The sequence below is a fragment of the Salmo salar genome, chromosome 20 (genome assembly GCF_965601325.2).
Source record: "Salmo salar chromosome 20, fSalSal1, whole genome shotgun sequence".
Lineage (NCBI taxonomy): Eukaryota > Metazoa > Chordata > Actinopteri > Salmoniformes > Salmonidae > Salmo > Salmo salar.
The window spans coordinates 25,904,864-25,929,752 of record NC_138310.1 but is presented as its reverse complement, the minus strand read 5'-3'; the positions used below and the strand labels follow the sequence as shown (position 1 = coordinate 25,929,752).

General features: G+C 47.0%; 1 protein-coding gene across 2 annotated transcripts in view; it reads left to right on the top strand.

The window, feature by feature from the left end:
• Nucleotides 1-22,153, top strand: part of LOC106580375 (tetratricopeptide repeat protein 28) — a 217,984-nt gene extending 195,831 nt beyond the window's left edge. The window contains exons 10-24 of one of the 2 annotated variants that reach the window (XM_014161362.3): nt 1,875-2,004; nt 2,214-2,432; nt 3,754-3,913; nt 7,132-7,272; nt 10,606-10,750; nt 10,877-11,056; nt 11,176-11,717; nt 11,946-12,193; nt 13,146-13,270; nt 13,372-13,603; nt 13,866-13,942; nt 17,303-17,326; nt 18,399-18,528; nt 19,540-19,647; nt 19,791-22,153. In XM_014161362.3, the coding sequence (XP_014016837.1) occupies nt 1,875-2,004; nt 2,214-2,432; nt 3,754-3,913; nt 7,132-7,272; nt 10,606-10,750; nt 10,877-11,056; nt 11,176-11,717; nt 11,946-12,193; nt 13,146-13,270; nt 13,372-13,603; nt 13,866-13,942; nt 17,303-17,326; nt 18,399-18,528; nt 19,540-19,647; nt 19,791-21,403 (4,074 nt within the window). In that variant the 3' untranslated portion in view covers nt 21,404-22,153. The remainder of the gene's footprint in view (nt 1-1,874; nt 2,005-2,213; nt 2,433-3,753; nt 3,914-7,131; nt 7,273-10,605; nt 10,751-10,876; nt 11,057-11,175; nt 11,718-11,945; nt 12,194-13,145; nt 13,271-13,371; nt 13,604-13,865; nt 13,943-17,302; nt 17,327-18,398; nt 18,529-19,539; nt 19,648-19,790) is intronic. The other variant, XM_082966301.1, reaches the window with a different exon arrangement.
• Nucleotides 22,154-24,889: the final 2,736 nt, after the last annotated feature.

Here is a 24,889-nt window from a genome sequence, read left to right as displayed (position 1 = left end):
CGTTTTTGGTCTCCAATTTGGTAAGCCGCTTATCGATGTCGGTCAACGACGTTTCCATATCCTTTATTTTTGCGGTTTGTGTCGCGATAGTTGTTTGTAGTGTTGCTATAGTTGACTGGACTTCTGTCATAAATTCAGCTCTTAGACTTGACACAGAGGAACGAAGTTTGGTCATGAAATCAGAGCGTAATGTAGCCATTTCTGCGTGGATGGTGAATAGTATCTCCATAACGTTAGCATCCGCCATCTTGTTGCTAGTCTTCGTTGTGTCTTCTTGTTTACCGCTTTGTTTTCCCAGTTCCAGACATATCCAAGAATGCCACCCAAATGTTGCTAGAGCCAGTAGGTGTGCAAAGTGTGTTCTCGTTTTGACAGATAAAAGGTTAAAACATAAAAGTATCAAACCTTAGTGGAGATGCCTCGGAACACATCTTTACGAAGCCATGTTGAAACCGCACCCCGTGTTGGATCATTCTTGATACACACAGGAAACTGCTGAGTTTCAGTTCCTGACACAAACCGGTGCGCCTGGCACGTACTACCATAAGCCATTCAAATGCACATAAATCTTTTGTCTTGCCTATTCACCCTCTGAGTGGCACACATACACAATCCATGTCTCAATTGTCTCAAGGCTTAAAAATCATTATTTAACCTGTCTCCTCCCCTTCATCTACACTGATTGAAGTGGATTTAACAAGTAAACATCAATAAACGATCATAGCTTTCACCTGGATTCACCTGGTCAGTCTATGTCATGGAAAGAGTTCTTCATGTTTTGTACACTCAGTGTAAATGTCCTATACCCCTATTTTTGATATTAGCTTTACAGCATGTAGGTAGGACATTGCAGACACAGCACTTTTTTGTTTTCTTTTAATCTGTGCTGGGTGAGGTTAGACCAATGGGGAGGCAGTGTGGGAAATTCGTTTCCCTCTTAATGGGATGTCTGTGTGCCCAGCAATCAGCCTGCAGCCCTATCAGCAGAATCAGCCAGCCCAGCTTGGACAACAAGCACTAAGGCTGCACAACCACACTCTGCTCTCTCTCTCGCCCTCTCTCCTCTCGTCTGATATACTTTACTGGCTGACCTTGGGGATAGACCTGGCTAGCTGTAACCTCCTCACCATTCACACACACACACATACATGCCTGATTCATTCCAATTACATCTCTTCCATGTGCCAGTCCCAGGGCAGCAGCTATCTGAATGGTTGGTGTGTGTAGTTTAGTGTCAATGGTGGCCTCTTACAGACTGGATTTGGAGGTGGAACATTCTCAGTCATCTTAAAGGCCTGACAACAGAGGAGGAATAGGAAATCAATACCAACTCCCATGAATCAGCACTCCTGGCTGGCCTGGACTGCTAGTGTGCAGCATAGCACAGCCTCCGCCCACAGTATGTCTGCCCTCCCACCTCTCCCCCTTCTCCCTCTCCTTCTCCCTCTCCTTCTCCCTCTCCAGCCTAATAGCGTCTGGGACTGAACTGAGAAAATAAGTCTTGAGAGGGCTCAGGGAGACGGTGTTCTGTGGACACACTGTTTCCCTGGAAGACATTGTGTGTCTTGGAAGCCCAGGCGATGGCTTAGCATCTTCAGTTCCCTCTCTCTTGTCTGGGTGGATGAGATGAGAGGGGAGGGTGGCTGTGTTGAAAATCAGAGCTGTGTTTAAGAGAGGGAGCTGAGGGAGCTGTGCTGATATCAAATATAATTTACACTGAGGGCTTCTGCCATCTAGTGTCTTCTTTCTGCCACTGCATGTCTGACTGAGCTCTTATCTCTCTACCTTTGAGTCGCTGATGGAGTGAACAGTGAACAGAGGGTGTACTATACAGTAACTGATCGTTATCTGGGGTTGTGTTATTTGTCCTGCAGCTCTACCGAGCATCTGCGTTGTTTGAGACCATTCGTCATGAGGCCCAGCACAGCACCGACTACAAACTTTCTCTGTTTGACCTGCAGACCTCCTCCTATCAGGCACTCCAGAGGGTCCTTGTCAGCCTAGGTATTGTTACGCGATCCATTGCCCGCATTCCGTCCTCACCGTCCTTCCCTCTTTCTTTCATTCTGTCTGCTATTCTCTTACTTTCTTTTCATGTTCGTGCCTATCTTTACCCATTTGTTGCAAAATATTTACACTACTGCACATTTGTACGTGTTTGCTCGCTGATAGCTAGAAAAACTAGCGTTGTCCTTTGACCCTCTGCTGTCCAGGTCACCATGACGAGGCGTTGGCGGTGGCAGAGCGGGGTCGGACGCGGGCCTTTGCTGACCTGCTGGTGGAGAGGCAGACAGGCCAGCAGGACTCAGACCCCTACACCCCAGTCACAGTGGAGCACATCCTGGACACGGTGAACAGCCAGAGGGCCCTGGTGCTCTACTTCTCCATGGCTGCTGGGTACCTGTACAGCTGGCTGCTGGCTCCAGGAGCAGGTAAGACCTGGGGGAGAGGGAGGCGGATATCAGCTAACTCAGTTCCTCTGTGTGCTGATACAATGAACTGTAAGGGTACTATGTAAACCTGTACAAATCTATTATACAAAACATTATACAGACACAAAACACACACATACACACTCAATCAAATGAATTTCATCTTGATTTTGCTTTGTTTAGCTGTGAGTCCAGGAGGGCATGGCTTGTGTTCAGAGGGTAAGAAAGCCTTGCCTCTCAGGGCACCTGCCGATGAACCATGGTAACCGAGAATGACAGAGCCAAACAGCACTTGCACAATGAATCAACATCCTCACACACAATTCAACAGGGAAACACACACACCTACTCTTGTGCGCGTACACACACATAATCTCTCACACAAACAAGCTTTGCTGCCTTTAGTATTGAGTAGGTTACTCCATAGCCTTTCTCTCTCACCAAAGAGAATAGAGGGGGCTTTGAAGCCCAGTCATAGCTCTCGCCTGACTGACTAAGGGTTCTTTTACCCTGAAGAGCTGCCAGGGAGACTGCTAGCCTGTGCTTCTCTTTTAACCCTACTAGACAAAGTGTGAATGAAAGCTGTGAGTCATGATAACACACGCCCACCAGCCTTGATCGGTTGGTAAAATCCAGAGCCAAGGCTGCCGTGTCTAATAGTAGTAATATAGACGGGTGTTGTACTGTAGAGGGAAATGAAAAGGTTGAAAGAGCTACCTCTTGCCTGAGGTCACCATTCCTGTAATCAGCCCTCTGCTCTGTCTCTCTCTCCCCCTGGCATTCACATAGCACAGGACCTGGGTAAAAGAACCCTTAGTCAGTGAAGGGACTCCTAATAAATGAACTGGTGTACAGCCTGTCTGCCAACTCACAGATGTGAACATATTCAAAGCCTAACTCAACCCCCACACTCAGTATCTACCACCACCACCACTGCTGTGGTAGTCCCCCCCCTCCCTTCTCCTCTAACATCTCAGCTCCCATGGCACGGAGCAGATGGCACAGGCAGCCACTCTTATATTTTATTGAACGTTATTTGTTTATTCATTTTGCTCTGCAGATGTGCTAGTAAATGTAGCGTAACTTAGTTTTACAGCGTGCAATCTCTACATATGTTCTCTTATTGTTAACACGTTTGGTGGGCTGAAGACAGCTAAACTGGTTTTATTACACTTTCATTGTAGTGGAATAAGTCCACTAGTGCTGTGTGCATCATGACATAGTGTAGTACTATTCATTTTCCCATTGTGATATGACCAATACGTTTAACTTGTTGACAATAATCTCTTTCTCCTTTTCTTTCTCTCTCTCCTTCTCCAAGGCATCCTGAAGTTCCATGAGGTGTACTTGGGAGAGGGCGTGACAGAGGGCGGGCCAGACCTCCATGAGGGCGGGGGAGGGGGTGTGGCCAGCGGCTCGTCTCTGGAGCAGCACATAGCCGGTGCTCGGGAGGCCCTGGGAGTAGAATCCTACTACAGCAGGTAATACACACACACGCGCGCACACCACCACTTGGAGTTCAGAATATACCATGCATGCTATAGAGTGGGCACTGGCTGATGCACATAGAGGGATACTGTGCTGTTCTGTATGCAGTCTCAAGGAGTCATTCTCCCGAGTGCATGGTGTGATGACAGAACCCCGATATCTGTCTAAACAACTGCTCTCTGCTCCCACTGGGAACCAATGAGACAGAATAATGTCTCTCTCGATGCCCACTGGACTCACTTAACAAATAGTGTCTGGGACTGGGAGACAGGAAAACACAGCAGACAGGTTACTGAGGGCAGAGGAGAGGAAGAAGATAGAAAGGAGGAAGGCAGAGAGATGCAGAGGGAAACGGTTGGAGTGATATGCAGGGTGGGAGGAGACTTGTTAGACGGACTATGCGTAATTTGATGACAAATAAATGAAGTGAGCAATCAAACTGCAGGTTTACTTCAGGGCACGGGTTGGAACCACAATTATTTTCCAATCGTTTAGTTCTGAACAGAACCACCATTCTTTTGTTCCCAATCAGCAAAATAAAGTTCTGAACCGCTTTGAACCTTGAAGCGCTGGCCATCTTGTTATGACATGCATTACAGAATCATAGCCTACCTATGGAGGAGCGGGTTCTATGGAGGAACTTTGAATTTCCTTTGAACTGAGTTGGCCGGACTAGAGCTAGCTAGCTAACAAGTTTGTGTGTGAACGGCACCAGAATTAAAAACACCTCTTACCTTTCTGTCGTTAATAAACCCAATGTGAAACGTGATAACTATAGTATCCTTAACTAGCATTGAAAAGTGAATCCAAGGCCTCCCGGGTGGTGCAGTGGTCTAAGGCACTGCATCACAGTGTTAGCTGTGCCACCAGATACTCTGGGTTTGAGCCCAGGCTCTGTCGTAGCCGGCCGTGACCGGGAGGCCCATGGGGCGGCGCAGTGCACGCTGGCCAGGTCGCCAGGTGTACGGTGTTTCCTCCGACACATTGGTGCGGCTGGCTTCCGGGTTGGATGTGCTTTGTGTCAAGAAGCAGTGCGGCTTGGTTGGGTTGTGTTTCGGAGGACTCATGGCTCTCGACCTTCGCCTCTCCTGAGTCCATACGGGAGTTGATGAGACAAGACTGTAACTACTACCAATTGGATACCATGAAATTGGGGAGAAAAAAAGGGGTTAAAAAAATAATAAGTGAATCCATTCTTCTCCTATTAAGAATCCCTCTTTTCTCTTTTGAATCAGGATTGTAACGTCAGTACATTAACCTGTGCTTCGGGGGAGGGGCAGGAAGCCTACAAAAGCATACACACACTGGCAAAGATTTCCAGCCGTCAGGCAGACAGGGGAAGAAGATTCTGAGTGACAGAGTGAGGACTTTGTACAGGCACTTTGTTGCGTTTTTTTGTGGGACAAACCAGAAATGAAAACGATGTTATAAACCAGTTCTCATGCTTTTAATATAACCGTTCTGTACTGGCACAGTTGATCACTTTCTTTCTCTTTCTGTTCCTCTAAATGTTTTGTTATTTTCCGGTTTTCGGTTCCAACCCCTTCAAGTGTCTACACTGTACTCGTGAATCTCACTGAACTTCCATGCAAATGTTTCCTTATCATTAACTTCTGGTGACTGCTAAAATAAAGAAAACACCAACATAGTGTCTTAATAGGACGTTGGGCCACCACGAGCCAGAACAGCTTCAATGCACCTTGTCATAGATTCTACAAATGTCTATTGCAGGAATGTGACACGATTCTTCGCCAAGAAATTCCATAATTTAGTGTTTTGTTAATGGTGTGTTGATGGTGGTGGAAAACGCTGTCTCAGACGCCGCTCCAGAATCTCCCATAAGTGTTCAATTGGGTTGCGATCTGGTGACTGAGACGGCCATGGAATATGGTTTATATCGTTTTCATGCTCATCAAACCATTCAGTGCCCTGTGGATGGGGGTATTGTCAACCTATGGGGGTATAGCCATGGTAGCCAAAATAATGGCCTGCCCAGCATTTCAGTGCATGACTCTAAGCATGATGGGATGTTAATTGCTTAATTAACTCAGAAACCACACCTGTGTTGAAGCACCTGCTTTCAATATACTTTGTATCCCTTATTTACTCAAGTGTTTCCATTATTTTGGCAGTTGCCTGTACATTTTGCTTGATTTATGCAACATTTCAAGTTGACACACATTTTTCAAATTAGGATTCAGCCTTTAGTGGCCAGCCAGTGTGCACACTGCCAATCCCCAGCCTGCCGTGCCCTCCTGCCCCATTACGGAGTCATTTACCGCTCCAATGGGAGGAAGCCCACACGCCACTACGCCTGGCTAGCCACAATATGGCACCACTTACCGCCCCATTCACTTTTCACAGAGGATATAGAGAGGGGGACAGGGGGGGGGGGGGGGGGGAGATGGAGGGAGACAGAAACAGAGAGAGTACTATTACCGAGAAAAAGGAGGGATGGCAGTGGGGGATAAGAGAGGGAGGGGTAATAACACCACAGTAGCACCATATTTGGGAAGAATGTCTCCTCAGTCCTCCTCAATAAAACCAGTCTACCATAGAGTCTATCTCTTTCCCCACTGCCCATCTCCCCATACCTTCTGACCTGTATTGTACAGTACTCTATGTACCTTCACCACCTACTAGCATGTGTTACTGCACATGCCGTGTGTTAGAGAGATGTGGACAGAGAGGGGCCTTCATGGGAATGGATCTCAGAGAGGCTACAGCGAATATATGGATTAGTGGAGAGAAAGAATGAGAGAGATTTTAGATGAGAGCACCAGTTCCCATGGTTTAACTTGGGACCGATGAGAGCAGTGAGCTGACAGAGGAAAATGGAAGCGGTTTGGATGGGATGGGGGTAAAAGTGGGGGGCAGGGATGGATAGATAGAGGGGTGTATGGGGAGAGAAGGGGTGTAGATAGAAGGGTAGAGGATGGAGTAACAGAACAGACTCACTGCTGGGCGCTGGCTAGATCAGCATTAGCAGCATATAAAAGAGAGGATTTAACTCTGCTTCCTGTCAGGGCTCTTTCTGGACCATGCCCGTGAAACTGGGCTGGTCGTGTCTGTGTGTGTGAGCAGGAGTGTGTGTGGGCATGCAGGCATATCTAACAGTATAATTTCTCTCTCTTTCTCTCTCCCCCCTCTATCACTCTCTCTCTTTCTCCACCCCTCAATCTCTCTCTCCCTCTTTCGCTCTCTCTCTCAGGGGTTGTTCTAGCAGTGAGACAGAGAGTGAGGCAGGGGACCTGTTGGACCAGCAGTTTGAGGAGCTCAACAACAAACTCAACTCTGTGACTGACCCCACAGGCTTTCTCCGCATGGTGTCCAGAAACAACCTGTTCAACAGGTGAGACAGACACTGTGTGAGACACTGACCTCCAAGAGCAGTTAGTTAGAGGACTCCAGTGGAGAAAGAGAGCCTTTATCGTTCATCTCTAATTCCCATAATAAGAAAGCTATCTGATGGGGACAGGATCCTGTTAGGTAGGGGAATTCATTAGAATATTAGCTTTCTGTGAAAATAGTATTTTCTCCTTTGTTTAGCCAGCTCAGAGGCATGTGAATCCTCCTTATTCAATTGGCAGAGTTGGAAAAGCCATTATCAGCTCCCTGCCTTCATAAGACTATTACGTGACCATGAACTATATGCATGTGTGAGTCTATTTAAGAAATAAGGCACAAGGAGGTGTGGTATATGGCGGCTAAGGACTGTTCTTTTGCACGGCGCAACGCGGAGTGCCTGCATACAGCCCTTAGCTGTGGTATATTGGCCATATATCACAAACCCCTGAGGTACCTTATTGCTATTATAAACTGGTTACCAACGTAACTAGAGCAGTAAAAATACATGTTTTGTCATACCCGTGGTATACGGTCTGATAGACCACGGCTTTTAGCCATTCAGCATTTAGGGCTCGAACCACCCAGTTTATAATTGTTTTTGAAGCCCAGATGTGCATACAGTATGTGATTTTATGATGGTATATACACTTGACTGGGTGTGTCTGTGTTCATGTTAGAGTTAATTAGCATTAGTATCACTTTGTCATTCAGTGCATGTGTTTGCACTTTACTGATTGGCGATGTGTGTCTGTGTGTTTAAGTGTATGTGTGTGTTTTAAGTGCGTGCGTGTTTAAATTGCGTGTGTGTGCTCGTCTGGGTCGTATTTCCCTGTCCTCATCTCCAGTTGAGGTTCTCTTTGATGAGAGGGTAATTCCAGCTGTAATTGGATCTCAATGCCCATTAAGCCTCTTTAATGGGCTGCCGGTAATAATCCACTCATTCTTTAATGGGCTGCCGGTAATAATCCACTCGTTCTTTAATGGGCTGCCGGTAATAATCCACTCGTTCTTTAATGGGCTGCCGGTAATAATCCACTCGTTCTTTAATGGGCTGCCGGTAATAATCCACTCGTTCTTTAATGGGCTGCCGGTAATAATCCACTCGTTCTTTAATGGGCTGCCGGTAATAATCCACTCGTTCTTTAATGGGCTGCCGGTAATAATCCACTCGTTCTTTTGGGCCACAAAAGAATATCTGAATCATAAAGCCCCTTGTGCTTAAGAACCACTGGTCAATCTCACTAAAGCAAAGGAAAATAAAGAAAGGCTCATTGTCATTTCAAGCCATACATCTTGGAGTTTTGATATCAATATAAAATGTGGCTATCAAGGCTTCTCTTTTATTTGATTTCTCATCATTTATTTCTTGTCTGCAAACTTTTCCCGTAGTCCCTTTGCTGTGTGAGTTTAAGACTGTTGATGTAAGAAAGTTACATTAAGAGAATAATAACTTTTTATTCAGAGAATAGATTTTATTAGGAGAGAAAAACATTTAAAAGAAGAATGTATCAACAATAGTACAAAGACCAAGGTAAAAGACATAGGGATTCTGAGCATGAACGAATGATTGTATAGTTCCTGGCAAGGTGTCTGAATGTCTGATGTGAACTTTAACCTCATCTATCTCCGAAGAGAGCTACGAAGTCAAAATATGAAGGAGCTAGCTTTTCTGATTGAAAAGTCACCGCATCTGTAATCTACGAAACCCAGAACTAAAATGTTGTGTAATTGCATCAGATGCTCGATTAAGTTCTGGGGGGAAACGTGTTAGAAAATAAACTAAAACGAAGAGCGGAAGCAGGGCAGTAGCTCCTCCCCCCTCTCTTTGCAAGTTACAGGCAAGTCTATGGCCCAAATGTCCCCTCCCCTTCCGAAATTGTGATTCGTCCAAATGATCAGTGGCAAAAAAAATTGCGCCGGAACACAGTTCCTCGTTAGTCGTCCCATCCCACAGTCTATTGACAGATACTACAATACTATTTAATGTACGTGCGTCTGTCCACAAGAGATTACCTACTCTGTAATCTCACTTTGTAAAGAATAACAGAGCTCTTCAATCAGATGTTCCTAGACATTGTATAGCTGTCAAGGAGACCTTTGGGTGGCTATCAGCCTTATTGGTGCAATAGTATTACATGACTGAATCCACTGAGAGTTGGAACCTACTTCCTGTATGTCCCTCCATTCAACCTGCACCCAGATAAAAGAGCCACTGAGCATACCCTTAACCTCCTAGCCTTCTGCTTTAAGCCTTTCCTTCTACATTCCCCTTTCTCTCTTTTCTATCCCTTTTCTTCACTCGACCCTCGTTTCCTCTCACGCTCCTCCTGTCAGGCTAACAAACTATTGGCTTTCCCTATGAGGCGTGGGAGATAGCTGGAGGAGAGCCAGTGGCCCAGGGGTACCACCAGGAGGGCAGGATGAAGAGAGGGGGGCTGGGGGGCCAGACGGGGAGGCTGGTTATTACAGCAGATGGATAGCAATGTGCCCCGTGGAGCCTGGGCCTGGCTGTGTGTAAACAAAGCAGAAGGCTCATCTACCCACAGCGGCTATTACGGCAGCTTTCAGCGTGCCGCACAGCGCACCTCTGCCCAAGCAGGGAGCCATAACTCTCTTCGTCACACAGCACACACAGCATTTGTATTCAGCAGGACTGCTAATGTTGAGCAGCAGAGCGTCTTACAGCTGTCGAGTTCAGACAGGCGAGGTGCTGCGACATAAAAGCCTTGTGCACATATTCAATAGTGAGCAGAACAAAATGAGTGTCATCCTTGTTGGGTGGATCGTTGGAAGTCTTCCAGTGTAAGCTTTGGTTAGGTTCATGCCAGGTAGCTGGGTAGATAGTTGGGGAGAGAGGCAGGGGAAGTGTAATTTTTTTCCTCACTCTCCCACAGTGAGTCTGTCAGGTCCAGAGGTCTCACGCTACACTCCCCTCCACAGTTCTACAGTCCCACATCGCCATCTAGTGGACATTTTTATCTCAAATGCACAATTTATTTTATTTAGTGTGCTGTGCTATATCACTTTCTACATGCCATACTACAGTACAGTGTTGTGCCATTAATACATTGCCCACAGGAACTGCTGCTGTGGCTGACTGCTGCATCCCACCAGGGGGTACTTCCGATGCAGCACTGTGCTGGCTGGCTGGCTCTAGGCACAGTTCCTCAACCAGAAAGACCATTACTAGTACTCTTACTGTGTGTGCGCGTGTGTGCTGCCTAAAACTACTATGCCTATGTGCCAGTGTAAATAGCTGTAATGATCACTTCTCTTTACAAACAGTTTGGTGTGCAGTGCCATCTGAAATGAACACCATTGTGTTTGTGTTTTGCAGGAGCTGCCAGAGTATGACTAGCCTGTTCAGTAACACTGTGTCCCCAGCCAAAGATGGCTGCTCCTCTCTGCCTCGCCGACCCAGCAACCTCAACAAACCTCCTCTCCGTGCCCTCTACGACCTGCTCATCGCACCCATGGAAGGGGTGAGCATATGACCTGTGTGTGTGCATTTGATAGAGAGGGGAGGAGGAAAGACGGAGAGAAAGTGTTTACACTATAGTAAGTCCAATATTAATAGCACTCATCACTCCCTGTCTCTGTTTGTCCAGGGCCTGATGCATTCTAGTGGTCCGGTGGGCAGACACAGACAGCTGATATTGGTATTGGAGGGGGAGTTGTACCTCATCCCCTTCGCCCTGCTGAAGGGCAGCTCCTCTAATGAGTACCTGTATGAACGCTTCAGCCTCATCGCCGTGCCCTCCATCCAGGGTCTGGGGATCAGCTCCAAGGTCAGAATCCTTGGCTTTTATTTGAATGCCATCACTTATTTTATTGCTGTCACTACCACTGTCAAGCCGCTGTTACATTCTATCATTGTCATCATTGGCCTCTCTCAATGTGTCCTCAGGGTCATTCTCGGCGGGCGGGGCCGGCTTCCTGTGGGGGCGTGTCCATGGCAGCTGTGGTGGGTAACCCTCGTCTGCCGTCCTCTGTGATGGACCGCTGGCTGTGGGGGCCCATGCCCTCGGCCGAGGAGGAGGCCCTCATGGTGTCTGAGCTGCTGGGCTGCCATCCACTGGCTGGATCCTCTGCCACCAAGGAGAGGGTGATGAGTGCCCTCACCCAAGCCGAGTGTGCCCACTTCGCTACCCACATCTCCTGGAAGCTGGCCGCCCTGGTGCTCACACCCAACCCAGAGAGCATACCCGGCGGGGCAGGGGCGGGTGTGGGAACTGGAGGGAGAGGGGCAGGGGGCGGGAAGAGAGGCAGTGGAGGCAAGGGCAGGAAGGGCTCGTTTGGGAGCAGCTATACCATCCCAGAGAGCCTGCACCTGCAGGATGATGGGAGCGACGTAGAGAGTATCTGTGACAGCCCTCCCCTGCAGGAGTTCCTGCTCACCGCTGCTGACATACTGGACCTGAGGCTGCCTGTCAAACTGGTGGTGCTGGGGTGAGTGAACCAGGAGAGGGGCGGCTGGCCTAATGTGGAACACCTCTTATTTCAAGTGGTCCTGGGGAGTTGGGAACCAGATTCTATTACAAAATGTCCACTCTGTTATCCACTGATGGTTATGTAGTTATGCTGTGGTAGATAAAGATATAGTCGACAGAGCAGTAGTCTAGTATTGGTGATAGAGGGTTATGTAACCAGGTGGTGGTGTGTGTATCTTATCTACAGGTCATACCAGGAGTCCAGCAGTAAGGTGACAGCAGACGGTGTGGTAGGTCTGACCAGGGCCTTCCTGGCTGCTGGGGCCCAGTGTGTCCTGGTGTCTCTGTGGCCTGTTCCTGTGTCAGCCTCCAAAGTGTTCGTCCATGCCTTCTACACCGCTCTGCTCAACGGGACCAAGGCCAGCGCTGCCCTCGCAGACGCCATGAAGACTGTCCAGAGCAGCAAGCAGTACTCCCACCCCTCCAACTGGGCAGGTTAGAGACATTCTACTTCCACACACTCAGTACTCCCACCCCTCCAACTGGGCAGGTTAGAGACATTCTACTTCCACACACTCAGTACTCCCACCCCTCCAACTGGGCAGGTTAGAGACATTCTACTTCCACACACTCAGTACTCCCACCCCTCCAACTGGGCAGGGTAGAGACATTCTACTTCCACACACTCAGTACTCCCACCCCTCCAACTGGGCAGGTTAGAGACATTCTACTTCCACACACTCAGTACTCCCACCCCTCCAACTGGGCAGGTTAGAGACATTCTACTTCCACACACTCAGTACTCCCACCCCTCCAACTGGGCAGGTTAGAGACATTCTACTTCCACACACTCAGTACCCCCACCCCTCCAACTGGGCAGGTTAGACACATTCTACTTCCACACACTCAGTACCCCCACCCCTCCAACTGGGCAGGTTAGACACATTCTACTTCCACACACTCAGTACTCCCACCCCTCCAACTGGGCAGGTTAGAGACATTCTACTTCCACACACTCAGTACCCCCACCCCTCCAACTGGGCAGGTTAGACACATTCTACTTCCACACACTCAGTACCCCCACCCCTCCAACTGGGCAGGTTAGACACATTCTACTTCCACACACTCAGTACTCCCACCCCTCCAACTGGGCAGGTTAGAGACATTCTACTTCCACACACTCAGTACTCCCACCCCTCCAACTGGGCAGGTTAGACACATTCTACTTCCACACACTCAGTACTCCCACCCCTCCAACTGGGCAGGTTAGACACATTCTACTTCCACACACTCAGATTGGCTTGGTTTGTCACCGACTGAGTAGATCCCAGTTCACCCATGTTCCCAATTGTGTCATAATTACTTTCTGTTTACCCAACTGGACTCTCACTGTCTGCATCTCTCTTTTCCTCTCCTTCCTGTTGATCTTGTGGGTGTGTCTGTCCAGGCTACATGCTGATTGGTAATGATGTGAAGCTGAACAGCCCCTCGTCCCTGATTGGCCAGGCTCTAGCAGAGATCCTACAGTATCCAGAGAGAGCACGGGATGCTCTGCGGGTCTTACTGCACCTTGTGAGGGTCAAATACACACACACACACACACACACACACACACACACACACACACACACACACACACACTCTTACATTAGTCTAAATCCCCCTGTCCCCAGGTGGAGAAGTCTCTCCAGAGGATTCAGAATGGCCAGCGTAACTCCATGTACACGTCCCAGCAGAGTGTGGAGAACAAGGTGGGGGGCGTCCCAGGCTGGCATGCCCTGCTGACCGCTGTGGGCTTCCGCCTGGACTCGGCTGGCACCGGCATCCCTGCTGCTGTTTTCTTCCCCACAGCAGACCCTGGAGACAGGCTACAGCAGTGTAGCACCACCCTGCAGTCAATACTTGGTAGGCAGTGGTCGTTGGCAGGAGGACATGGGACTGGGGATAGGACAGTGAGATGGAGAACAGCTCCAAACATGAACTGGGCCTCCATCTTTCTACAATAGAATATCAAAAGTTACAATACTGCTTATCATGTGGCTTTGTGTGCTTTTTACCAACACACAGAATAACCAGTTTTTTACTCTTCTACTGAATGTATGGTATATTAAATGTAGCTTGAAAGAATGATGAATAATGAACCATGTGCTTTAATCCTGTCTCCCAGGTCTACCGCCCCCAGCTCTCCAAGCCCTGTGTAAACTCATCACTGCCTCTGAGGCAGGAGAGCAGCTCATCAACCGGGTAGGCCCCAGCACCACAGCAGCACAGTGTTACTGCTCACCACTGGAGTGTACTATTTAGTGTCTTGCAACTCCAAAGAGGTAGACATTGTGTATTATGAAGGAAACAGAAACCCGACTCTTCCTATTATCTGAGCCGCTGGGGACTTCATTTTTTAATCATTTTTTATTTTTATTTAACTTATATTTAACCAGGCAAGTCAGTTAAGAACAAATTCTTATTTACAATGACGGAAAATTGTGCGCCGCCCTATGGGACTCCAATCACGGCCGGATGTGATACAGCCTGGATTCAAACCAGGGACTGTAGTGACGCCTCTTGCACTGAGATGCAGTGCCTTAGACCACTGCGCCACTCAGGAGCACTGAGCCCTTAAAGGCCCTGTGCAGTCAAAATTCAGTGTTCCTGTGTTTTGTATCATATTGTACAACAGCTGATGAAAAGAACACTGTAAAAGTGTGAAGAAATATATTATAGTTATTTCCTGGTAGTTGTTGCTTGAAAGTACAATCTACACAGGACCTTTTAATCAGCCTGTTTGTATGGGTGGAGTTTCAGCCTACCTGGTGACATCACCAGGCAATACATTGGTTAATAGACCAATAACGTTTAATTGACTGTATTTATTTATCTGTATGATGAAATCGGGGAGGGGACTGTGGATCTGTCTCTATCTGTTATTATGTTTTTACAATAGTCGTGATATATCAGTCAGCACTGCGTCTTGGCTTAGAGATCTGACATTTACAAAATTACACTGATTGTCCGGAGAGGAGATCTATAGTAATGAAATGTAGGTACGATAGTCACACAAGATATCTCAGACACCACTGGCCCGATCTTGACGAAACTTGGGTGAAGGATGCATCTTGTCATAGAGATCTGTCATGTTTACTGTTGTTTTTATTTTTACTTTTTACTGCTCTAGGGTTATTATTATTGCTTGGATAACCTTATCTACTATTATGTCTAGATTTATTTTTCATCCTCTATGAGGTGTGCACTGCGCAGAACACCGGAATAAGTATCACTGACTGAATTATCACTGTGAATCATTGTAATGTTTGTCTGTGTCAATTGATTCCGTAAGGGATGGGTTGTCAACTGGAGATTTGACACAAATACAATTCATTCATTCAATCATTCATTCAACAAAGAGAGTCCCAAACCTCTCTGCCAATAACAACTACTTTTAAGTTTTCCCCTCCCCACTCAGATCAGTCCTAGCTTGCTTGAGAAATAAACTCAGCAAAAAAAGAAACGTCCTCTCACTGTCAACTGCGTTTATTTTCAGCAAACGTAACATGTGAAAATATTTGTATGAACATAACAAGATTCAACAACTGAGACATAAACTGAACAAGTTCCACAGACATGTGACTAACAGAACTGGAATAATGTGTCCCTGAACAAAATCAAAAGTAACAGTCAGTATCTGGTGTGGCATTAAGTACTGCAGTGCATCTCCTCCTCATGGACTGCACCAGATTTGCCAGTTCTTGCTGTGAAATGTTACCCCACTCTTCCACCAAGGCACCTGCAAGCCCTCACCCTCCTATCCAACAGGTCCCAGACGTGCTCAATGGGATTGAGATCCGGGCTCTTCGCTGGCCATGGCAGAACACTGACATTCCTGTCTTGCAGGAAATCACAGACAGAACAAGCAGTATGGCTGGTGGCATTGTCATGCTGGAGGGTAATGTCAGGATGAGCCTGCAGGAAGGGCACCACATGAGGGATTAGGATGTCTTCCCTGTAACGCACAGCGTTGAGATTGCCTGCAATGACAACAAGCTCAGTCCGATGCTGCTGTGACACACCGCCCCAGACCATGACGGATCCTCCACCTCCAAATTGATCCCGCTCCAGAGTACAGGCCTCGGTGTAACGCGCATTCCTTCGACGATAAACGCAAATCTGACCATCACCCCTGGTGAGACAAAACCGTAACTCGTCAGTGAAGAGCACTTTTTGCCAGTCCTGTCTGGTCCAGCGACGGTGGGTTTGTGCCCATAGGCGGCGTTGTTGCCAGTGATGTCCGGTGAGGACCTGCCTTACAACAGGCCTACAAGCCCCCAGTCCAGCCTCTCTCAGCCTATTGTGGACAGTCTGAGCACTGATGGAGGGATTGTGCGTTCCTGGTGTAACTCGGGCAGTTGTTGTTGTCATCCTATACCTGTCCCGCAGGTGTGATGTTCGGATGTACCGATCCTGTCCGATCAGCTGTCCGTCCTGTCTCCCTGTAGCATTGTCTTAGGCGTCTCACAGTACGGACATTGCAATTTGTTGCCCGGCCACATCCGCAGTCCTCATGCCTCCTTGCAGGATGCCTAAGGCACATTCACGCAGATGAGCAGGGACCCTGGGCATCTTTCTTTTGGTGTTTTTCAGAGTCAGTAGAAAGGCCTCTTTAGTGCTCTAAGTTTTCATAACTGTGACTTTAATTGCCTACCGTCTGTAAACTGTTAGTGTCTTAACGACCATTCCACAAGTGCATGTTCATTAATTGTTTATGGTTCATTGAACAAGCATGGGAAACAGTGTTTAAACCCTTCACAATGAAGATCTGTGAAGTTATTTGGATTTTTACGAATTTTCTTTGAAAGACAGGGTCCTGAAAAAGGGACGTTTAGTTTTTTGCTAAAAAGCAATTTCTGTCCATTTTAATGGAAAACTATTACAGGAAGGTACTTACTTGTTACCCAGAAATGATTTGATATTGATATAAAAAGGGCTGCATTGGGCCTTCAACCATTTCGATCATAGAGGCTGAAGGCAGAGCAAAGCATCATCATTATATTATCAGTTAACCCTGTTATGTGGGTCTGGTGACGCACTTGCTGCCTGCAAATCCCCCTCTTTGATCTGCATTGAAGTGCTGCAACCCAGCAGCCCCAGCAAGAGCTCAACTACCACAATCTCAGCTCTGATTCTGAGTTCTCTTCCTCGTGATGCCAGAGTTTACCCTGTCACTCTCACTGCGGTTGACCCATGTCCAAATGTGGCATGTGTTCTTCACATGTTTAGATTAATAATATAGTAGCCAGAAAGGGATTTGGGCTTTTGTTTTTACATTGGTGGTGACCATAACATTTGAAACATTCGAAGCATGTATGATATATGAGGTATTCCTGACATCACACTGCATAGGCAACTATGCATGGTGATTCAATGGTTGTGTGTAGTATGTGTGTAATGTATGACACACTACCCATCAGTTGTTTTTCTGTTTCCCTGTGTGCCCTTTGTCCACATTTGACCTGGTCTCCTCTGCTCTTTGTGAATGGCCTGTCCTGTATGCATGCACTAAAAGCCTATTCTCTCTCTCTCCTGCCCCTGTGTCTAACCTGCGGTCTGAAGGCTGTTAAAAATATGGTGGGAATGGTAAGTGTGCCTCCCCCTCTACACCTCATCCCACCCCTCTCCATTTCACTGCTGCTTTAAACCACCTAGCACAATCCTCTTGCATGAACTTTAACTGAGCAATAGATGAAATGCATGTGAAGCACGCTCTGTTCTTTAGCACTTACAGTATGTACTGTATGTCGTTTTCTTGTGGTGTGATTTTCATATAAGCCCTTGGGCTTCCAATCACACCTTTATTTGTTTTTATCTGTATTGTTGTCTATCACTTGTTTTCTTTGGTGCAAATAAATTAAACTTAAACATGTCTCATACAGTTCCAGTTACTGATGTACAACCTCTACTAGCCCCACGTTTATAGTGTAGTGCTGTTTGGGCCAACATTCCACTGCTGGGCAGTGCAGCATTATAAGTGTTCTTGGGTTTACAACCCTGGTTCACTCAAGGTCAGGATGAAAGGATGAACATTCCACGTATAAAAAAAACCAGAGCATGAACAGAGAAGAGAAAGGGAAGAGGGCATGTTAATCAAGTGGTGACAATACGTCAGGTCAGTTTGACAAAGGTTTCTCTGTTCCAGGCTGAATAATCCCTAAACAGTGAGGATGAGTGTGGCCCGGGGGTCACGCGTTAAACTCCCACAGAGGAGGAGGAGATGGTTCCCTCCTAATCTAAACCACCCTGAGCCACTGAGCCATGCTCCACAGTAAAGCTACTGTAGTTCTGATAGGCTGAAGAGCCAATCCCCTGGGAACAAAGGTCAACCCCACACAGGGTCAAAGGGCAGAGGCAGAGTTAATAAACCTGCCAAAAATGAACTCTCCCCTGCCACAACAGAGATGGGCATGGTGAAAGTAATTTTATGAAACTGGTGTATGGAGGAAAACAGTTGACTTGAGCACAACCATCACACATTTGTCTGTTTTGTTCTACTTCACTACTTAAAAAGTATATCCACTTGGTCTATCTGTAGCCATTGATCCCATCAACAACTCAGGTCCATAAAAGTTGGTATAGACCAGTTAAAGGAATATAGCTTCCTCCTTTACTCCTGTCTCACCTCCTGTATTTCTCTCCTCTTCTGTCCCTCCAGCTCCACCAGGTGCTGGTCCAGCTTCAGACAGGGGAGAAGGAGCAGGACTTCTCTCTGCTGCCCATCCAAGTGTCCATCAGTGTGCAGCTCTGGAGACTGCCAGGCTGCCATGAATTTCTGGCTGCACTAGGTGAGATACAGTATATCAATAAAATAATTATCCAAATGGATGTAATTTCCTCATTTGTCAGTAGTAGGCGTAGCTGTATGTGTGCTAGGCAGGTATGTGTGCTGTATGTGTGCTAGGCAGATATGTGTGCGGTATGTGTGCTGTATGTGTGCTAGGCAGGTATGTGTGCTGTATGTATGCTAGACAGGTATGTGTGCTGTATGTATGCTAGGCAGGTAGGTGTGCTGTATGTATGCTAGGCAGGTAGGTGTGCTGTGTGTATGCTAGGCAGGTAGGTGTGCTGTGTGTGTGCTAGGCAGGTAGGTGTGCTGTGTGTATGCTAGGCAGGTAGGTGTGCTGTGTGTATGCTAGGCAGGTAGGTGTGCTGTGTGTATGCTAGGCAGGTAGGTGTGCTGTGTGTATGCTAGGCAGGTAGGTCTGCTGTGTGTATGCTAGGCAGGTAGGGTCTGCTGTATGTGTGCTAGGCAGGTAGGTGTGCTGTGTGTGTGCTAGGCAGGTAGGTGTGCTGTGTGTGTGCTAGGCAGGTAGGTGTACTGTATGTGTGCTAGGCAGGTATGTATTCTGTATGTGTGCTAGGCAGGTAGGTGGGCTGTATGTGTGCTAGGCAGGTATGTGTGCTGTATGTGTGCTTTATAGGTATGTGGGCTGTATGTGTGCTGTATGTATGCTAGGCAGGTATGTGTGCTGTATGTATGCTAGGCAGGTATGTGTGCTGTAGGTATGCTAGGCAGGTATGTGTGCTGTATGCGTGCTAGGCAGGTATGTGTGCTTTATGTGTGCTAGGCAGGTATGTGTGCTTTATGTGTGCTAGGCAGGTATGTGGGCTGTATGTGTGCTAGGCAGGTATGTGGGCTGTATGTGTGCTAGGCAGGTATGTGTGCTGTATGTGTGCTAGGCAGGTATGTGTGCTGTATGTGTGCTAGGCAGGTATGTGTGCTTTATGTGTGCTGTATGTGTGCTAGGCAGGTATGTGTGCTAGGCAGGTAGAGTAACTGTCCTGTGTGTGTGCAGGATTCGACCTGTGTGAGGTGGGCCAGGAGGAGGTGGTACTGAAGACGGGCAAGCAAGCCAACCGACGCACCATGCACTTTGCCCTCCAGTCCCTGCTGGCACTGTTTGGTAAGTATCGTATTTGTAGATACACAGTGATAAATGATTATAGTTGATTGATACAGGATACATTAATGTATACCATAACATGTTTACCCTTACAATTATTTCCCACTCTTCCCCCTCCCCCTCACTCTGCCCCTCTCTCCCAGACTCCACAGAGCTGCCAAAGCGTCTCAGCCTGGACAGCTCGTCCTCCCTGGAGTCTCTGGCCTCGGCCCAGTTTGTCTCCAACCCCCTACCGCTGGGCTACCCCAGCCTGCCCTTCTCCCCACCCTGCCTGGACAGTCTGGCCTCAGACGCCATCTCCGTCTACAGCCTGAGCTCTGTGGCCTCCACCATGAGCTTTGCCTCCAAGTCAGAGTGTGACTTCCTGGGCCACCGACAGCGTGGTGGGGCCACAGCACACTTCTCTGCCCACAAGCACCCGCACATTCCCCGCAGTCGCTCCTCTCCTCACGGGGCGGCTGCAGCAGCAGGAGGGGGCCGGGGAGATGACGAGGAGTATGAAGGCTTTTCCATCATCAGCAGTGAGCCTCTGGGAAGCCACTGTGACTCCCTGCCTCTACCTCCGGGTCACGGGCAGCGTCACCTCCACCGTGGGGGCAGGGGTGTTGTCAGTAGTTCCAGCTCGGGCGCTGGGCGGGGTTACCAGGTGTCTGTGTCGTCACGAGGCAGTGTCAGCACCCCCACCTCCCCAGTCAAGACCAGCCTGGTTCCCAGCCCCAACTGTCCCCTCCAGAAGGTGCCAGGCAAGGTGAGCAGCTCAGACACAGGTGAGTCGGACCAGTCCAGCACTGAGACAGATAGCACCGTCAAGTCCCAGGAGGAGAAGACTGTCCCTCTGGACCCCCAGGAGCTGGCCCAGAAGATCCTGGAGGAGACCCAGAGCCACCTGCGGGCGGTGGGGAGTTTACAACGGGCTGGGGCTGAGGGGGCTGCAGCTGGAGCTACCTCAGCCAGGAGCTCTGCCTTCCGCTCCTCAGAGACCAGCGCCTTCAGCCGTCCCAGCAGCAGCGCCAGTGTCCGCGCCCAGTCCTCCCCACGACCCAAACCTCCGTCCCGCTCTTCCTCCCTGCAGAAGATCAGCTCTGGTTACAACAGCCCTGCAGCCTCGGAGACCTCTCTAAAGGATGGCAGTCACCCCTCCCCTACCCTGGACAGCCATGCCCAGTTCAAGCTCAAATACCCCAGCTCCCCATATAGTGGTCACATCTCCCGCTCTCCCAGTAACGTGTCCCCCAGCTCTGGCCACCAGTCCCCGGCTTGCAGTGCCCCATCCCCAGCTCTCTCCTACTCCTCCACGGGCTCTGCCTGCTCCAGCCCTGCCGATGCCCCAGACCTGGACCGCCTCAGGAGGGGCGTCATCGATGAGAAGGTTGTGGCCATCCACAACCTGAAGACATTCTGGGCCAACACGGCATCCCAGCAACAGCAGCAGCATCTGGGTCCAGTCCGGGCTCTCCGTGGCGCCCCAGGACCCCTGGTCTCTGCCAAGAGAGATGTGCTGAGCCTTCTGAACCTCTCCCCACGACACTGCTCCCCCAGCGACGCCCAAGACAGCCTGGAGCTGCGGGAGCTGGGGCTGCAGTCGTTGGACAGGGGCAACAAGAACCCTTCTAATGGACACAACCCCAGAAAGGTGGCTCCATCGCCCTCTATTTCCACTAGCAGCAGCCCTGGTGCTCGCTCTATCAGACTACCTGCCGGCAATGGATACAAGTTCCTCTCCCCTGGCAGGTTTTTCCCATCCTCCAAATGCTGAGACACTTTAAATGGTTCTCTTTCATGTATTTTGCCTACCACTTGTTATCCTTTGTACTGGGGGAGTTGGGCACTTTCTGGAGGGTCATTATTGGCCCACCGAACTTGATTGACAATGAAAAGTACATAATCAGCCAATGAGTGATCCCTCAGAGGCTCATGAATGCTTAGAAAGTGTCTCATTGTGCCCATAACACTGTCAATGGCAATGAGAAAGACTCAAAGACCTGATACTGTGTTTGTTTGTGTGTGTGTGTGTCAGGTAGACTTCAATGCCAATCGGTATTTCCTCCAAAAAATTTGCTATTTGTGTGGGACAAGATGAAACCGCTCCAACTGGTCTCCTCCATTCTATTTTTGTTTCAATTTAATGATTATTGTTATTGTTATTAATATTAATATTATTATAATTATTGTTTTGTAAATTAAATCCAGTGTTTCACAATCAGTATTAAGTGTTTTTATATTATTAAAAAAGTGAACAAAATTGTACCATGTAAAGATGGATAAATAAAAAATAATAAAAAATATTACATATTTTTTATTGAAATCGAAACTGGCATTTTGCCTGATTTCTTTGTGAATTGAGTGTCTGCTCCACAGCATGGATTCCCTTGCTATTCAATGTTAAGTACCATGTATGACTTTTTTGTCCATGATTTTGGAAATTAAACAAGGAAGTGTCATGACAACCATCTCTGTCATTTATCAGTAAACCTGTTTCAATAAAAATCATGTTTGCTTTCTAATATTTTTGCCTTATTTTATTGCGTTGACGATTTAGCATGCTGATGAAAATGCTGCATCACTGCATTAATGACTTTGGAAAAATGTTGTGACCACAATACACAGTTTACTGTGGGCAGTGCAATTACACATCAGAGTAGAAGTGCTCACCGAGATATTTTAAGACGAACGCATTAATGGTAAGTTGCTTTGGATAAGAGTGTCTGCCAAATGACTAAAATGTAAATGTAAAATTAGTGTTGATCTAGCATCAGGTCCTCCCTCTACATGTAATCTTAATAATTACAATCTAAAACTGATCCTAGAACAGCACTCGTACTCTGAGACGTTTTATGAATACAGGCCCTGTGTTCCAGTGACGTGTGGTGAGGTCGGTGGCTGTTTAGGCATGGGCTATTATCACAAATAAACCTTAATGAAGCCCAAGTTCACCATTCAACAGAAACAGTTGAAGTCGGAAGTTTACATACGCTAAGGTTGAAGTCATTAAAACTCGTTTTTCAACCACTCCACAAATTTCTTGTTAACAAACTAGTTTTGGCAAGTCGGTGCATGACACAAGTCATTTTTCCAACAATTGTTTACTGACAGATTATTTCACTTATAATTCACTGAATCACAATTCCAGTGGGTCAGAAGTTTACATACACTAAGTTGACTGTGCATTTAAACAGCTTGGAAAATTCCAGAAAATGATGTCATGGCTTTAAAAGCTTCTCATAGGCTAATTAACATCCTTTGAGTCCATTGGAGGTGTACCTGTGGATGTATTTCAAGGCCTACCTTCACTCAGTGACTCTTTGCTTGACATCATGGAAAATCAAAACAAATCAGCCAAGACCTCAGAAAACAATTGCAGACCTCCACATGTCTGGTTCATCCTTGGGAGCAATTTCCAAATGCCTGAAGGTACCACGTTCATCTGTACAAACAATAGTACGTAAGTATAAAGACCATGGGACCACGCAGCCGTCATACCGCTCAAGAAGGAGACGCGTTCTGTCTCCTAGAGTTGAGCGTACTTTGATGCGAAAGTGCAAATCAATCCCAGAACAACAGCAAAGGACCTTGTGAAGATGCTGGAGGAAACAGGTACAAAAGTATCTATATCCACAGTAAAACGAGTCCTATATCGACATAACCTAAAAGTCCGCTCAGCAAGGAAGAAGCCACTGCTCCAAAACTGCCATAAAAAAGCCAGACTACAGTTTGCAACTGCACATGGGGACAAAGATCGTACTTTTTGGAGAAATGTCCTCTGGTCTGATGAAACAAAAATAGAACTGTTTGGCCATAATGACCATCGTTATGTTTAGAGGAAAAAGGGGTAGGCTTGCAAGCCAAAGAACACCATCCCAACCGTGAAGCATGGGGGTGGCAGCATCATGTTGTGGGGGTGCTTTGCTGCAGGAGGGACTGGTGCACTTGACAAAATAGATGGCATCATGAGGATTGAAAATGATGTGGATATATTGAAGCAATATCTCAAGACATCAGTCAGGAAGTTAAAGCTTGGTCACAAATGGGTCTTCCAAATGGACAATGACCCCAAGCATACTTCCAAAGTTGTGGCAAAATGGCTTAAGGGCAACAAAGTCAAGGTATTGGAGTGGCCATCCCAAAGCCCTGACCTCAATCCCATAGAAGATTTGTGGGCAGAATTGAAAAAGTGTGTGTGATCAAGGAGGTCTACAAACCTGACTCAGTTACACCAGCTCTGTCAGGAGGAATGGGCCAAAATTCACCCAACTTATTGTGGGAAGCTTGTGGTAGGCTACTCGAAACGTTTGACTCAAATTAAACAATTTAAAGGCAATGCTACCAAATACTAATTGAGTGTATGTAAACTTGAGACCCACTGGGAATGTGATGAAAGAAATAAATCATTCTCTCTACTATTATTCTGACATTTCACATTCTTAAAATAAAGTGGTGATCCTAACTGACCTAAAACAGGGAATTTTTACTTGGATTAAATGTCAGGAATTGTGAAAAACTGAGTTTAAATGTATTTGGCTAAGGTTTATGTAAACTTACGACTTCATTTGTATATACAGTACCAGTCAAGGGTTTTTCTACATTGTAGAATAATAGTGAAGACATCAAAACTATGAAATAACACATATGGAATCATGTAGTAACCAAAAAAGTGCTAAATAAGTAAAAAAAATTAATATACCGTAATTTCCGGACTATTAAGCGCACCTGAATATAAGCTGCACCCACTGCATATTAAAAAAAGTATTATTTTGAACATAAATAAGCCGCACATGTCTATAAGCTGCAGGTGCCTACCGGTACATTGAAACAAATGAAATTTATACAGGCTTTAACGAAACACGGCTTGTAACAAAAATAAATAGGCTTTGACGAAACACAGCTTGTAACAAAAAATTAAAAATGAGCAGTAAGCTTTAGTTGTCTTTTTGCACTGAGTCAATTCCTCACGCTGCTGTTTCCAACGTTATGGAGAGTGGTACTCAGTAGTCTGTTCTATTTGACTTGCCCCAAACATAAAACTTTGTATTCAGGACAAAAAGTGAATTGCTTTGCCACATTCTTTGCAGTATTACTTTAGTGCCTTGTTGCAAACAGGATGGATGTTTTGGAATATTTGTATTCCGTACTGGCTTCCTTCTATTCACTCTGTCAATTAGGTTAGTATTGTGGAGTAACTACAATATTGTTGATCCATCCACAGTTTTCTCCTATCACAGCTAATCACAGCCATTGAACTCTT